The sequence below is a fragment of the Cryptotermes secundus genome, unplaced genomic scaffold (genome assembly GCF_002891405.2).
Source record: "Cryptotermes secundus unplaced genomic scaffold, Csec_1.0 scaffold88, whole genome shotgun sequence".
In the NCBI taxonomy this organism is placed as follows: Eukaryota; Metazoa; Arthropoda; class Insecta; order Blattodea; family Kalotermitidae; genus Cryptotermes; species Cryptotermes secundus.
In genome coordinates, this window is record NW_019724585.1 from 472,588 (window position 1) to 487,219 (window position 14,632).

Here is a 14,632-nt window from a genome sequence, read left to right on the forward strand (position 1 = left end):
ATATAAACAGGTGACAATACAACAGCTGCAGCTAGGGAATAGCTCTGTGGACATGGTGTTTTACCCCCAGCAACGAGAGAACACAAAATAAAGGAAGAGATGTTTTCTGTGTGGTCCATGCCTGAGCTACATGGGGACAGTTTATTGCAATTGTGAGAAGTGAGAAGCTGACAGGTTTAACCTCTAACTTCTTTAATCCTTTCCTGTCATATGTCAACATATAATTGACACTGAGAATGTGCTTCCAAGTTTCTCCGATAATGTCGGTTGTACGTCGCTCTTTGCCACTGTATACTACACTACTGCAATCATGAATGTTCAGTCTGCATTCTTCTGCCATCTGGAAGTCATAATTTGAATTATTTGAGGAACAAATGCCTTTTATATATTACTGTGTATAGATGTTAGCAACATAGCTTCACATTCGGGAACACGTGTGCCTTCTGGCATGAAAAAACTGTGTTGAGAACAAAGAGTCAGTTATTGCTTTGTTAAATGAAGAACTCGATATAGACTCCAATGGTCAGATGGATTTGGAAAATGTAGAAGAAATTCCGAGTAAAGAATCCAACGACGAAATGTCGGAAAGCGAGAATGAGAGTGAAACAAGCATTATGCGTGTTGATGGGTGGAAAGACATGGCAATGGGGGACAAGAAACCCAAGGCAGGGCCACAATTTAACCTTCTACCAGACGCAGAGCACATGGATTATTTTAGGTTATTTTTCAATGACAAGCTTCTGAATAACATTGTTATATAGACAAACAGGCATGTGAGACACAAAATTTCGGGAACTTCAACTTAGCCTGAGGTCCATTTGGAGTAGCTGGTCTGATATGTGAGTTCCTTAAATGAAGGCGTTTTTAGGCCTAATTATAAATATGGGCCTAATGTCATTACCCAACATAAAAGACTATTGGTCAAGTGAGTGGGCAACACAGATACCATTTTTTGGTGATGTACTGTCTACAGTTCACGTTTTGAAGATATTTTGGATGATTCACGTGGGAAATAATACCTCCAAAGAAAGCAATCAGGCCATCAAAAGAACAAGGATAGTACATGGGGTGATAGAATATAATGAGAAAAAGAAACAGAAATATTTTGTGCCAGGTAAAAACACCGCAACAGATGAATCAGCAGTTGGGTTCAAGGGCAAAATCATTTTCAAAACCTGCATCTGTGGTCTAGTGGTCAGAGTTCCTGGCTACAGANACTCAGCCTCATAAAGATAACTGAGGAGCCATTTCCAGGAAATAGCGGCTCCAGTCTAGAAAACTGAAATTAACAGCCATGGGGATTCACTGTGCTGACCATGTGACACCCTCTACCCGCTAAAGTTGACACCAATTTCGCCAACAAGCGGCAGTTGCTCAGTCGGTATAGTTTGCTTGTGGACTAAAACCATGGAGTTTGTTTTGTTATAATAATAAAAAAAAACAATGAAGTGGGGCATCAGATTATTTGTATTAGCTGACAGTGACACTGGTCATGTTCACAATATATTTCCATATTATGGAAAAATTACTGGTGACGTAACTTGCCATACATAGAAAAACCTTTCACTTCAAGAATAGTTCTTTCCTTGGACAGACTAAATCTCAGTGTATCTGGTGTTGAAGGTTACCACCGTTTCACTGACAGATATTACAGTAGTGTTCAATTGGCCCAAGAATTGGATAATCGAAAATGCCACACAACAGACACTATTACTGCTGGTAGAGTTGGAAATCCAAAACCGCTGAGGAAGGGGGCCATGAAGAGAATGAAGAGTGGGGACACTTTTGCCTATAGAAGAGGGAATGTCCTGCTAATGGGCTGGAAAAACAAGAGGGTTGTTCTCATTTGTCTACATATCATGACACTTCAATGGAAAAAATAGTGACCATTCGGAAAGAGGGGCAGAAGAAAAAATTCAAAAGCCAATGTGCGTACTAAACTATGTAGATCACAGTGTTCATTACTGCTTTCATTCATAAATCTCTGAAGTGGTGGAGAATACTTTTTTCCTGGTGTCTGGAAGTATGCACTGTAAATTCATACTTTGTACAGCAGCTGTAAGGCACACATGGCAGTGAAACCACATGTCAAGTGTCAACAACCTCTTGTTGAAAATCTAGTAGGCTGCTGACCACTTAAAAAAAAACCCCTGTATAAATCAACCGCCATGTTTGAAAACTTATCACACTCTCAAGAACTTCTAACAAGCACAAAGTGTAGGTAGAGGTCTGCTTGGGGAAACGACTGTTAATTACCACAAGCTTTACTGACATACCACCTGCAAGACCAACATGCAGAAAGAATGTGAACTACTCCCCTGCTCTATCAGCAAGTATTTATATATCTTTTCAGCCACACCCTCCACTCCCCTCCATTCACTGGCACGCCCTGCTATCCTAAGCTCCTATTAATGTCATTAATTCCCCTTATTAACTACACAGACAGTTTGGTTGGGTAATAACATGCTGTTACATCTCTAAACTTATGCCTGGCCTTCAATCTTACTTGGTACAGGCAGCATACTATGAATGGGTGTTCACTAGTGTCATTTAATATCATAAAAATCAACAATTCCAGTACACAGTGATCAGCATTTTTCCACAGAACCAAGTTCACTTTACTGTGCAGACAAAACTAGATGGGCTTACAGCAGTATATGGGCCATTACTGGACAGAGGAGTAAAGAGGACATGAGACACTGGTTTGAAGCATGCTCATATCAAGAAAAAATTAGACAATCAGTATTCAAGCAGATGATTATATTGGGTTCTTACCTGATGTGTATGTGGAACAGATGAACTGCTATCACTTGAACTGGATAAACTACCACTTGTATGCATATCTCTCTGACCCCCACTCCATTTCCATACTTTGGAATCCAATGAATCTTGAGAATATTCCCTACTGTTATCACAATTTGAGGAATTAACTTGAAATCTCAACAATGACTTCAATGATTTTGGTGACTCCACTGTTAAGTTGGTAGGTTCATTTTCACCCTCATCAAAACGTGGCAATGTGGAGCCATGGCTGTGCTGGAGACTGGATTGTGAGGACCACAAGGATACAAGGTCATGTTCAGTTGGCAACACACTGGGCGATAGTGTGGAATCAAGGAGACAACGTTCTGCCTGTATTTTAGACCCAGGAGAAAGTCTGGAATTCTCAGAGTTTTCAGAATATTTGAACACCATTTTCTCTTCTGGACTTGGGAGCAATACTGAATGAAAACTGGGTTCAAACACGGGTGACTCTACATCAGGACTTTCAGGTCCATGCCGCCAGTCAGAGTCCCAAAGAAATGATCGCATTTTCTTCCTCTGTTTGGGTCCCCCAACATTATGATATATGAGCTTAGTTCCAGTGGATGTATATTCCCGTCTATGTCGCCTCCTGTTTGGATTGTAAAACCTTTCACTGTCTATAAGAATTGCTCTTATTATATCTTCTGGAGGTCTGCAATAACACTTTTGGCGTTTTACTTGGGCTGGAATATTTTGGCATGAGAAGAGCTGAAAAGGCTCAATGGTTGGTAAACCTGTATTCATTCCACCATCATGCAGGGGTGCCAAAGGGTACAGCTTCACCAGGCCCCTTCCATCACCACAACCAAGAGCAGAAACAGAAGTGTAACGCTTCTCATGCTATTAAAACACATTTAATACAGATTACACAGAGACATGCGCATATCCCACAATAACATGCACACATTACTATCAGCTAACACACAACACAAACCAGAAGTCTGAGCACACAGCAATGAAACACACTACCAGTTTATGACTGTTTTCCTCAATAACATGTAATTCCTGGGTTCCTATACCTAATTCAATTAATTTTACATTCATAAAATTAATATTAACTGAAAATATGAAACAAAATGTGGATTGATATGTGGGCATTCACAGTTAAGGTTTCAATTTTGAAAATATACTATAAGAGAAAAAACCAAGATCAAATGCAATCAGTACTGAATATGTATCTTAAACACACAAAAAATTTTGGTGTATGCATATATCACCTACCTACCTACCAACATCACTGTTCTTGCAAAAATTTCTGGAAGATGTCTTTAATTAAGATGGAAATGAGTGTTTCAGTCCAATATATAAGGAAGTAGGCATCAGAGGTACTTGATAAATTCTTTCAGTTCTGTTTAATCCTACTGGATTGAGTCTATCTGGATCCTTGTACATCATGAAACATTGTGGCCAAAGAACCTGCATCATCTGGAAGGACATTGGGTCAAACCACATTCCAAATCTTATGAAGAGGGAGAAACAACCTTTCACTGGAAGAGTCATTGAAACTCATTACCCATGCACCAGAGGGAAAGAGGAATGTTCTGTAGCATACAAACACACTTCAAAGCACTAATTAAAGGGACCTTTTCTGTTTAGCCTAAACTACAATTTACCATCTTCACTTGTTCCAGTTTGATAAATCAAAACTTTGCATCAGTACCACAACTGCCACTGGCTTTCCTTCTGTATATATACTATCAATTCCACCATCTTGCATTTTCATCCTGATGATGGTGAAAAATTAGAAATTCCTCTGAACATTGTATGAAGTTATAACCCAAGAAAACTTGACAATTAAATCTTATTCTGCTTCTGAAGTTTCTTAAGTTCTTAAATCACAAACTCTACAAGTAGCATGCAAAAATTTTTCCAGTTTCAGGTCACCGTGATTTAGTGCAGACTGTTCAGTTTCTACTTTCCTCCCTTCTCTACTGGGAAAGCCCGAATAAAGGCCGCAGGTCCCCAGTGCCAACCACCATCCCATCCTTACTGTCATCTTATCACACCAAGCAAAATGAAATTCCCACTCCGAGGGAACCTGCACACATGTGCATCTGAGTGAGTGACACAGAGAGGATTCCAACATATGTCTAGCAGTCAGTGAGAGAGCAAGCTAGTCTACACAAAACATGGAAAATTGCACTGAGATGAACTACTGAGTGAATGCTGATGATTTTTCAGTGGAAGTGTAAAAATAACCACCTATACTTTTCTCTCATGGAAAGAGGAGTACTACAAAATATTGTCTAATGCAATGGAGGTGTGAAGTCTAAATTACACAGTGACTTCTTCAGGAGAATCACAAGCATAACTCTTTTGTCCTCACACATAATCACCACAAGTACTCTGTAATTTTCCTGCACTTCCATTATAGAATCTTCATGTTAAAGTTTGGAGAATAATACAATATTATTAGGGTGTAAGATGAATCTACTCATCTAGCAAAAAAACAGGAAATCAAATAAATGAGAATAACTGGATGGTATCTAAATTATTCCTCAAAAGAATATTAATAAGGAACGGAAAAATGTGAATGAGGAAATAAAATAAATGGCAATTATCAGAACAGAAATACTACTGTCACAAATATGTTCTGAGGGTAATGTAAATTATATGGCCATACAGTTACTCTACACAAACAACCCCAGCGAGGAAACTACAGAGCAACTTACAGATTCGCACACTTTCACACAACAAAATCAAAAGAACCATACCTTTTGGTTGCATAGCTTTAATATATATTGCCTCTAAAGAATTATGGAATGAAAAAATGAATTATAATTCTACAAGGCTACCAAAATGAATGAATGTAAATATGATCACATACCTTCAATTTACTAATTATGCAAACAGCAATTACAACTACAATACTGTGTTCAAGTCATATACAAGCATGTAATTCAACATGAACTTTCTACACTACACCAACATGTATTTCACATGAAAGAAAAGGTGGGCACTTACTGTTGTGAGCCGCTCCAATGCTCCAAATCTCTCTTCCTGAGCAGCTGCAGATTTTTCAAAAGCTTCATGCTTTTTAATTAGGTTCTCAACCTCATCAATTGTATGCTGAAAGAAATAACAAATATATAAAAAAGGTTCCAAAATTCAGGTAGTCTGGGAAGATTAGTTTCTGCTTCTTCACTTATAAAATAAATCTCTTTATACCATCAACTTAAGTTGTGATCAAAAAATGTTTACACTGGATGCAATGTAATACACAACAGAGTACACGGCTTTCTTGCTAGCTGGTGATGAAATACAATTTGATGAATCATTTACTTAATTTCAACACTGTATGATGTATTATTCAGAAGTGATGAAATGCTACCCATGTGTAGTGCTACTGGCAATTTCTTTCAATCGAAATGTAAAAGGGCAAAGGGTGTTCAACGAAATGTTTCACACTAGGTAAACTGTTACAGAAATGGATCCATGGATTTCAACACCTCATTGGCTTTCAAATATCAAAATTGAAACTACTTCTGCTGAATGTTTTGGGAATAATTTTTGAGAACTGATGAAATGTGCATTAGAGATCCTTCTAAACAAACTGTGAATTAACAGTTCTGCACAGATGGTCCACATGACCTACTGGGAGAGATGCAGTAAGAACAGTCTAAGACATAACACACTGAAGCCTAGATTCTCCAATATAACAATGGTCCTGCTGGGATTTCTGGCTAGAAACCACATGATTATTGTTGCCCACCCTTCATATTCCACAAATCTAGCTCAACGTGACTTTTTCCTGTTTGCTACTTTCAGGCCAATAGCAAACTGGATGAGACTTAAAAATATCATGCAGTCAAATGAAAACTGCACACTACACTTGTGCACACATTTCAAGACGTGCTCGCCACACTAGCAGAATCAATGTTATCTGATCACAGGGGAAGTAAATGGAAGGGGACAACATGAACACCTACTGTGTGTGTTAATATACAGGAAAAAAGTTTTGAAATGGTCTGAACGCACCTCATATACTGTTCAACACACAAAGCTGTAACGTGAATTTCGCCACTGCCTCAACCATCGCATTAAACTGATTATCAAAATGCTTCTTGAAACCCAAATGTCCTCAGAATGTACCTTGTCATCCAAAATCTATTAATACTTAGTGTATTGCACTTTGAGGTGTTTAAAATGATTACTCAAAAATACTTTTCCTCAAAACTAAAAAAAAACCTGTCCTGAGATATAATTTTTCATATGACCCAGCAGAGCATTTTGCTTTCTACAGGTTATGGCATCATTTAAAATACTAAGAAAAGAGCAACTTACACCCAGTTCCTGACTCATGAGGTATGGTTCTTGTGCTATCAGCCATGCTTCAGCTACAGCAGCATCACGTGCAAACTGATACACCTCCAGAACTGAAATTCAACAGAAGGAATGGTGTGACTACAATAAGAACTCACATTCAAATACTGTAGCACAGCATCACACATTGAAGGGCAATGAAAAATTAACACATTAACCATGAATAACTGTCCTTCAGACATCACAAATTAGGTCCTCTGGCCTGATTCAATCCACATTTTGGTACAACCCTTCTGATGGGGCTGGCTGATTGCAAATCAATAATGCATGCATTTATGTACATACACAAACACATTAATAACAAACAGTTCTTGTTCCTTATTTTCAGTTTTCGAAATAGTAAACTTCATGAAGTTTCATGTATCAATATTTTCCTTAAAATTCAATAATAATATTCCCAAAAGATGATATTTAGAAAATTATTTGTAATGCACTATCCTTTCGGCATTTCAATCTGGCTGACATGAAGACAGCTACCACCAAATGTCATCTACTTTTTCACATGAATCTATTCAAGTATAGAGTAGGCACACATAACCTCAAAACATCACACAATCATTACTCTGAGTATTTCTAATCAAGTATGAAGTTGCAAACAGAATCTGTAACAGTTTATAATATCTCGCAACAAATTATTCAACATAATTTTATTTTCATACTTTGTAACAAAAGATCTTTATTCCTAGTCAGAAACATGATTATTACTACATCATCTTTCTACTGAACTCAATTTAACCACTGTATACCATTTACATAATGTACTGAACTGTTTTACAAGAATTCTGACACCTGTATATATGTTTCAGCTTAACTGGCAAATTTGTTAGGCCAACAGATTAAAATCAATCTGTCGACTTCAAAATTAAAAATAATGAATGCAGATCATTTAATTATTATATTAGTATAAAATTATATTGTTCTTATTATTCTATTATTGTATCATTGTATTGTCTTATTGTATCGTTGTATTGGATTATAGAGTGTTTTGACTTGTCCTATGTCATGTATAATGATCCATGGATGTGAAGTGAATAAATAAATAAATAAATATTTGTGAGAGGACTGCAATGGCTGACATCAGCCATATTTTTTGAGCTTAAAATCTAACCATTTATTGCATTTGTTTTGATTATAACAGTTGAACAAACAGTGAATGTAATGCATCATGAGGGTTAAGAGCATTTAAAACTTTGTAAATAAGAGAAGAAGAGTGTGATTTCATTTTCTTTAATCTTCATAATCTGAATCAAATGATAAGTAATAATAATTTCTTGCAGCACGATTGTGTCAGTTAAGAAGTTGATGTGCCCCAGTATCATTTACACTGTGTATGAATTTTATTAAAGCTGCATCTAATTAATCAATCTACGCAAGCATTTACCGCCCCCCCTCAAAAAAAAAACATCCTGTCATGAAACAAATTCATTATTTCAGCACAATTTACTTTAAGATAAACCCACACACATGCAGGTACTATCCTACAATGAAGAGAATGCAAGGCGAGGCAAGTTGTGGCTAAAACTGAGTAATGAAAATGCACTGACTGTTGACACACTTTTCAGATAAAAGTGGCAAAAGTACTACATATCCTTCAATGAAGAGATGACAAGCCTTGCCCTCATTCACTGTTCAAGTCAAAAAGATCGTCATTATTTTTGGATGGCTCTTACTACTGACACTCTTATAACAGAACCTGGTACATCCCTAAACATGTAGTAGAATGGCCAATCAGCTCTAGCTACCACTTGCCTCAAATTCTCCTCCTTGAAGAATTGTACCTGTTCTGTGCCCGGATCTTTCCTAAAACAGTTTCTGTTATATAAAAGGATCAGATTTTTTTTATTATAAACCCTAACTTATATAAATACTTCGAGTACATGCATATTTTGCTACATACATCCTTAATAAACTTCATACATCATACAAACATTAACATGGGACTTAACCTTTTACATGACACAAGAAAGTTATGCTGCAAGAAATAAACTTTTGCTTTATTCTAACTTGGGGACACGCAGTAGTGTAGTGGTTGAGGAACTATGCTACAAGCCAAAAGGTCGCGGGTTCAAGTCCTGATGAGGTCATTGGATTTTTTCAGCTGACCTAATCCTTCCAGCCGCACTAGGCCCTGGGGTTTACTCAGCCTCCCAACAGAAATGAGTACCAGAAATTAATTAAATAATTTTCCTGGGGAGTAAAGCACGGCCGGCGCGTAGGGGTGACAACCTTACGGCCATCTTTGAGCCGACTGTCTAGACAATGTGGGACCCTCAACGTCTCACAACCCCATGGGCCTTCACGGTCTGGTACGGGGATAGCTTTTACTTTACTTACTTTTATTCTAACTTATTTAATTCAGACTATATAAAACTAAGAAAATAACATCACACAACTGTTCTACACTGTCAAGGTTCAATATACTGGGAAGAGTTATAAATACCGAATCGGTTGCTTCATGAATTAAACTTTATACAATTGCCCTGAGCAGATACAGTAACAGACACAGGATGCTAAATATATTAAACTGTATACAGTCCAGTAACCACTGCTCGGCAGCCAGGAAGGAAGAAATCAGGTGAAAAAGAATTCTATATTGCAGAAGATATACATGAACTTACTGAGCTGCAAGTTCTCCCAGCGCTCTTCCCAACGATGCAAAAGTGAATTTCGCTGATTTGTCAGAGACACGAGTTTCTCCTTGATTTCATTGGAAGCATAATGATTGCGTGAGAGTAGTTCCTTTCCAAGGGAAATGCAGGCAGTGAAGTTATCTTCACGCGCATCAATTTCAGCTTTCAAGCTCTGGTGGTTATTCATCAGCAACTCCACTCCACTCACATCCCTACCGAAATCCAACAAGAAAACTTAAGAGGTTATGTCTGACCCTTTCAAAATACTAAGCTGCAATATTAACCAGTAATTCAAAGTTGCCAAACAGACAGAACGCTCCATGGCACTCTATCCAGACTCAGGATATTCTGTAATGCATCCATTCACATGGGCAGCATATCAAAAACACCCCTTTCAAATTAAGTGGGCTCAGAATGTGGAAATATTTCAAAATCTCAAGATCAGTTTTTTTTAAACATCATAATACCTTCTTGAACATAATACATACAGCGAAACTTCTCATAAAACCACAGACCACTCCATCCATAAGTGGTTTTTATAGGGGGTTGTCTCTAAATGGGGAATGGTTGAGTCAGAATCTGGGTAGTACAGTACAGTAAACACAATATATATTGTTTGTAACAGCTGCATTGCATGAATTTATTGTATTTAATATTACTTTAGATGAACAGCACAAGCAATAGGTAACTTGGGTCAAAAGTTATACAGTACTGGTCTGCTGGCTTTAAAAACATATCTATGCCAGGAATACACAAATTGAGATGGTCTTTTTAGAGGGGTTTGGTAAAGACTAGGCATGGTCTCTGAATAGGTGGTTGTACTGTACTAAAATGGCCTAAAACACAATCCATGCCATACACATGATCCCTTGGAGGGGATCTTTTAGAGAAGTTTCATTGTATATGACGAAGTAAAAGCAAAACAGATATGACACTATGCCATGAGCAGAAGATAGAATACTCAGACCAAACAAGTCAAATATTTTATCAACACAGACACAGCAGCAACTATAACAATGATTGCAACTGGTCTAAAAGAAATGTATATAAAAATGCTTGCAGTTACGCATATCTATACTACCTAGGTTTCTCAGATGTGTTCATCTGTCTCACTACATCATCCATCCAGAGCATAAGTGTGCGCACCATGTTGAAGAACTTGAACAAATCACCAGTGTCAGCCAGCTTCTGGCGACGTCCATCACACAAGGCCTGCAGATTCGCCCAAGCTGTTACGACCTCTGCTTCACGATTGGTGATCTCCTTTGCTTTGTCACCAGCATAGGAAGCCTGCAGTTTTGCAGATTCCTCCTGAATCTGTTGCACCTGAGAAGTAAATGCAACAATGTTACTTGTACATCATAACCAAGAATTCCGTTTATAAGCAATGTGATCGCGAAGTTTAATCCTGTAAGACATCCGCTACCCATCAGCTAGCCAGTATATCTGTCTGTTGAGATAACACATTCATTTTGCCTGAAACTGAACCAACTCTTTACACAACACCATAAGGAAAACAAACGGTGCTGCGGATGACATGATAGATCATACGTTCAAAACCAAGGAATATTATGGTCAAGTGTTCCAGACTGTAATGCCTAGAGATGCAAGAAGGTTCCAACTATCAGCAAGAAATTGCTGCCTCTGTCTTCATGGATGAAGCAACAAACCCTGTCTATAAAGGTGGAATTATATAGAAAATGATGTGGAATATGATCTCTACAAAATGGGGGGGAATGCATGCACCCACCTTCATTTTTACGTAATCAATTCCGTAAACTAACTGAAACTGTATGCAATATCTTTAAAGTGATGAATTCCAGACAATGGAGTAGGTATAATTTTATAGTAATAAGATGTAATCTACTAACCTGTGACTGCAGAGTCAGCAGATCCTGAAGGAAGGTTTGGTGTTTGCGCTGCAGAGCTGAAACTGAGCCTGCATCACGACCCAACTCATCAGACATAGAGTGCTGCTTCTCCAAAATTCGGCCTAGGACATCCTTGCAGTCATGGAAGAACTTATGCAACTCACGTGATGCAGCTAACATCTATACACAGATAACACATATTTATATTAAAATTGTCTGTACTTGCCTCAGTCATGTTTCTTTCATGCAACTATGCAACTGCTGATTTGATTAGGTCTCAAATATCTGATGGAACTGGTTATCCTGTTTCAATTTTCTATATTTTCTGCATAATTTAATATAAAAGCACCAAAACAGTACCTTAAAATGCACCATGCCCACCTTAACTCACAGCATTCCCTAGCAACTCTTTGTACTCATCACTCCATTTCCAATTCTGATACACTGTAATCTTTGCAGCTGTCACAGCATTGCTAAAATAAACAGAGAAATGTGTTTCTTCATACCTGTGTTCTCGTTTCAATGAGTTCAAGCAGGTCCTGCCAGGCCTCATTGAGCCCATCCTTCCACTCTGCAATTGTGGCAGAATCGGAGTGACTTGCACCAATAAGCTGATCAGCAATTCCATTAACAGCAGCCACCCGCTCACTGCCAATGGCCTCAGTGTCTCGTGCGAATTCCTTAAACCTCTCCCATAATAACTGCATTCAAAATAGAAAATAAATCTTAAAACAAAGCTAATCTTTCCTTATTCTATGCAGAGCAGAAACAGCATGACTTCTCACCGTAACATGATCATAATCTTGTCCCAGTTCATGCGAGCCAGCCACAACTTCCCGCTCTGCAATCCATTGCTCTAAATCATCAACTTCTCGGTTCAACATGAACAACTGGAGGGCTTCATCAAGCTTGGCTCTCCTTTCACCTGCCAGGTCCTTCAAGCCAGCATACAGTTTGTCTACTTGTGACTGCTTCACAGCTATCTGGTCACTACAACACAATTTAATACTTTGCTATAAATCAAACATGGACATCACACAGACTTAACACTGTTGAATTACTGAAAAAACTTTATAACCCTACACCTAGAGGAAAATGTGAAAACAACAGATAGTGGATTATCGAGTTCTGGTGGCAAAAATAAGAGAAATTCAAAAGCAACTTCTGAAGTATAAAGGTTCATTTTGTTGTCAACAAATTTTAAAGCAACATCTATGCCAATCCTATTATACAGGGAAGTTCTTATCCTTGCTGACCTGTTCACAGCGCTGCACTTCATGGCAACCAGTGCACAGCCAGCGGTGAGGAGGATAAGAATTTTGCCAATGAATCAATATGCTTGTTGGCCGATAATGTTCAGAATGATGTAGTTAAATTCACAGATCACACGAGGTGTTGAAAATACTGTCCCTCTACATGTAGACATTCCTAGCACCAGTGGAAGACATTCTGATTTATCCTTTGGTGCTGTCCTCCAGGAACATTTGCAATTTTCCTATGAATATTTTCTTTTAGTTTTTCTCTTTATGGGTTACCGTTGCAATCTTTGTACCTCCAACAACCCCAGAAGAAAAATCACAAGGCGTAAGATCAGGTGAACATGCTGGCCAAATGTCACTGCTGATAATTTTGTCGCCGAAGACATAAGACAAAGCCGGCATAGATATACGCGAAATGTGGGCAGTAGCTGAGTCTTGCTGAAACCAGCAACAATCTTTCTTCTTCTGTTAACTCTGGAGAATTGGCCAAGAATGACTGTATGTATCTTTCGCAATTAACTGTTTCCTTAAAAAACAGATACAACAATCCTTCTTGTGCTTACAGTACACCAGACACTAACTTTCAATGAATGGGGCAGGACTTTGTGTGTTACATCTGGATTCTGTGAACTCTAGTAGTGATTGTTTTGCAATCCCTGCAAATGAAACCATGCTTCATCACAAAAGAATGTCACCTGCAGATCGATCTCACCTTCAATGACAGACTGCAGAAACCAACTGCAAAAATGAACCCTGTTAGCTGGATCGCACAGCTGCAAGGCGTGCACGGATTACTGTTGTTTTATAGGGTCCAAACTTCAGCAATTGTGCTCTCCTTCCTGCACTAGACTTTGACACTCCAGTTTCAGTAATTTTCTAGGTGTATGTTCAAGTTTGGCTCTTATGTCATCTATCTTTTCATCAGTAAGCACTTGACATTTGTGTTTTCTTTTTCCTGTCTATTAAGAGTCCCGCTGATTTAAGTTTATTCGCCAAATTGTGAACTGTCTGTCTGCTGAGAACTCTTTCATCATGAAATTTATGATAAAACTTTCGCCAACGCTTTCTAGCAGATCCGTAATTTACATAGGTATCATATAGAAATACATTGCTCTACAGTACACTGCACCATGACGTAACACACTGCTTACTATCTGTTAACTGAGAACAGCTAATGGAGCTGATAATTGCTGCACACTGCTGACAAATCATAAATGAATTTCCACACATGAACTGCACTGCTTGCCATGAAACATAATGCTGTCAAGCGGTCCACAAAGTTATTAACGTCCCTTCATTTCAAACATTATCAGACATCAGGCATAGTGAGTCACTGGTAAAATTTGTATGCACCTTGCAGCCAGTATTGCACCAGTTGCCATGAACCAGTCAACAAAGGTAAAACCTTCCTTGTATATAAGTGTTGACTACTAAAACCCACTCCATCACAACATTGTCAAAAACGTTATCTCGCCACACCTGCGTTCTGTGTATATCTATTCATAGTTTATTTAATTTAGTAACTCTACTTACAAGGCCACGCCATAGCTCAAGCGGTTAGTCGCTGGCTTCCCACTGCGGCGGCCCCGGTTCGATCCTGGGTCTGGTCAAGTGTGACTTGTGGTGGACAAAGTGGTGGTGGGGCAGGTTTTCTCCGAGTACTTCAGTTTCCCCTGCCAATCTTCATCCAACCAATTGCTTCACAATCACCCTCACCTATCATCTGGCACTGGTACAATAGTCC

The 14,632-nt window shown here is 38.4% G+C and overlaps 1 protein-coding gene across 9 annotated transcripts in view; it reads right to left on the minus strand.

The window, feature by feature from the left end:
- The window catches only part of LOC111862251 (spectrin beta chain), a 160,229-nt gene that overhangs the window by 32,031 nt on the left and 113,566 nt on the right, over window positions 1-14,632 (minus strand). For 8 of the 9 annotated variants that reach the window (XM_023847470.2, XM_023847477.2, XM_023847475.2 and 5 more), the window contains 8 exons: window positions 12,415-12,619; window positions 12,136-12,330; window positions 11,630-11,809; window positions 10,840-11,084; window positions 9,747-9,970; window positions 7,090-7,181; window positions 5,770-5,874; window positions 2,776-3,645 (listed from right to left, as the gene is read on the minus strand). In XM_023847470.2, the coding sequence (XP_023703238.1) occupies window positions 2,776-3,645; window positions 5,770-5,874; window positions 7,090-7,181; window positions 9,747-9,970; window positions 10,840-11,084; window positions 11,630-11,809; window positions 12,136-12,330; window positions 12,415-12,619 (2,116 nt within the window). The remainder of the gene's footprint in view (window positions 1-2,775; window positions 3,646-5,769; window positions 5,875-7,089; window positions 7,182-9,746; window positions 9,971-10,839; window positions 11,085-11,629; window positions 11,810-12,135; window positions 12,331-12,414; window positions 12,620-14,632) is intronic. The other variant, XM_023847478.2, reaches the window with a different exon arrangement.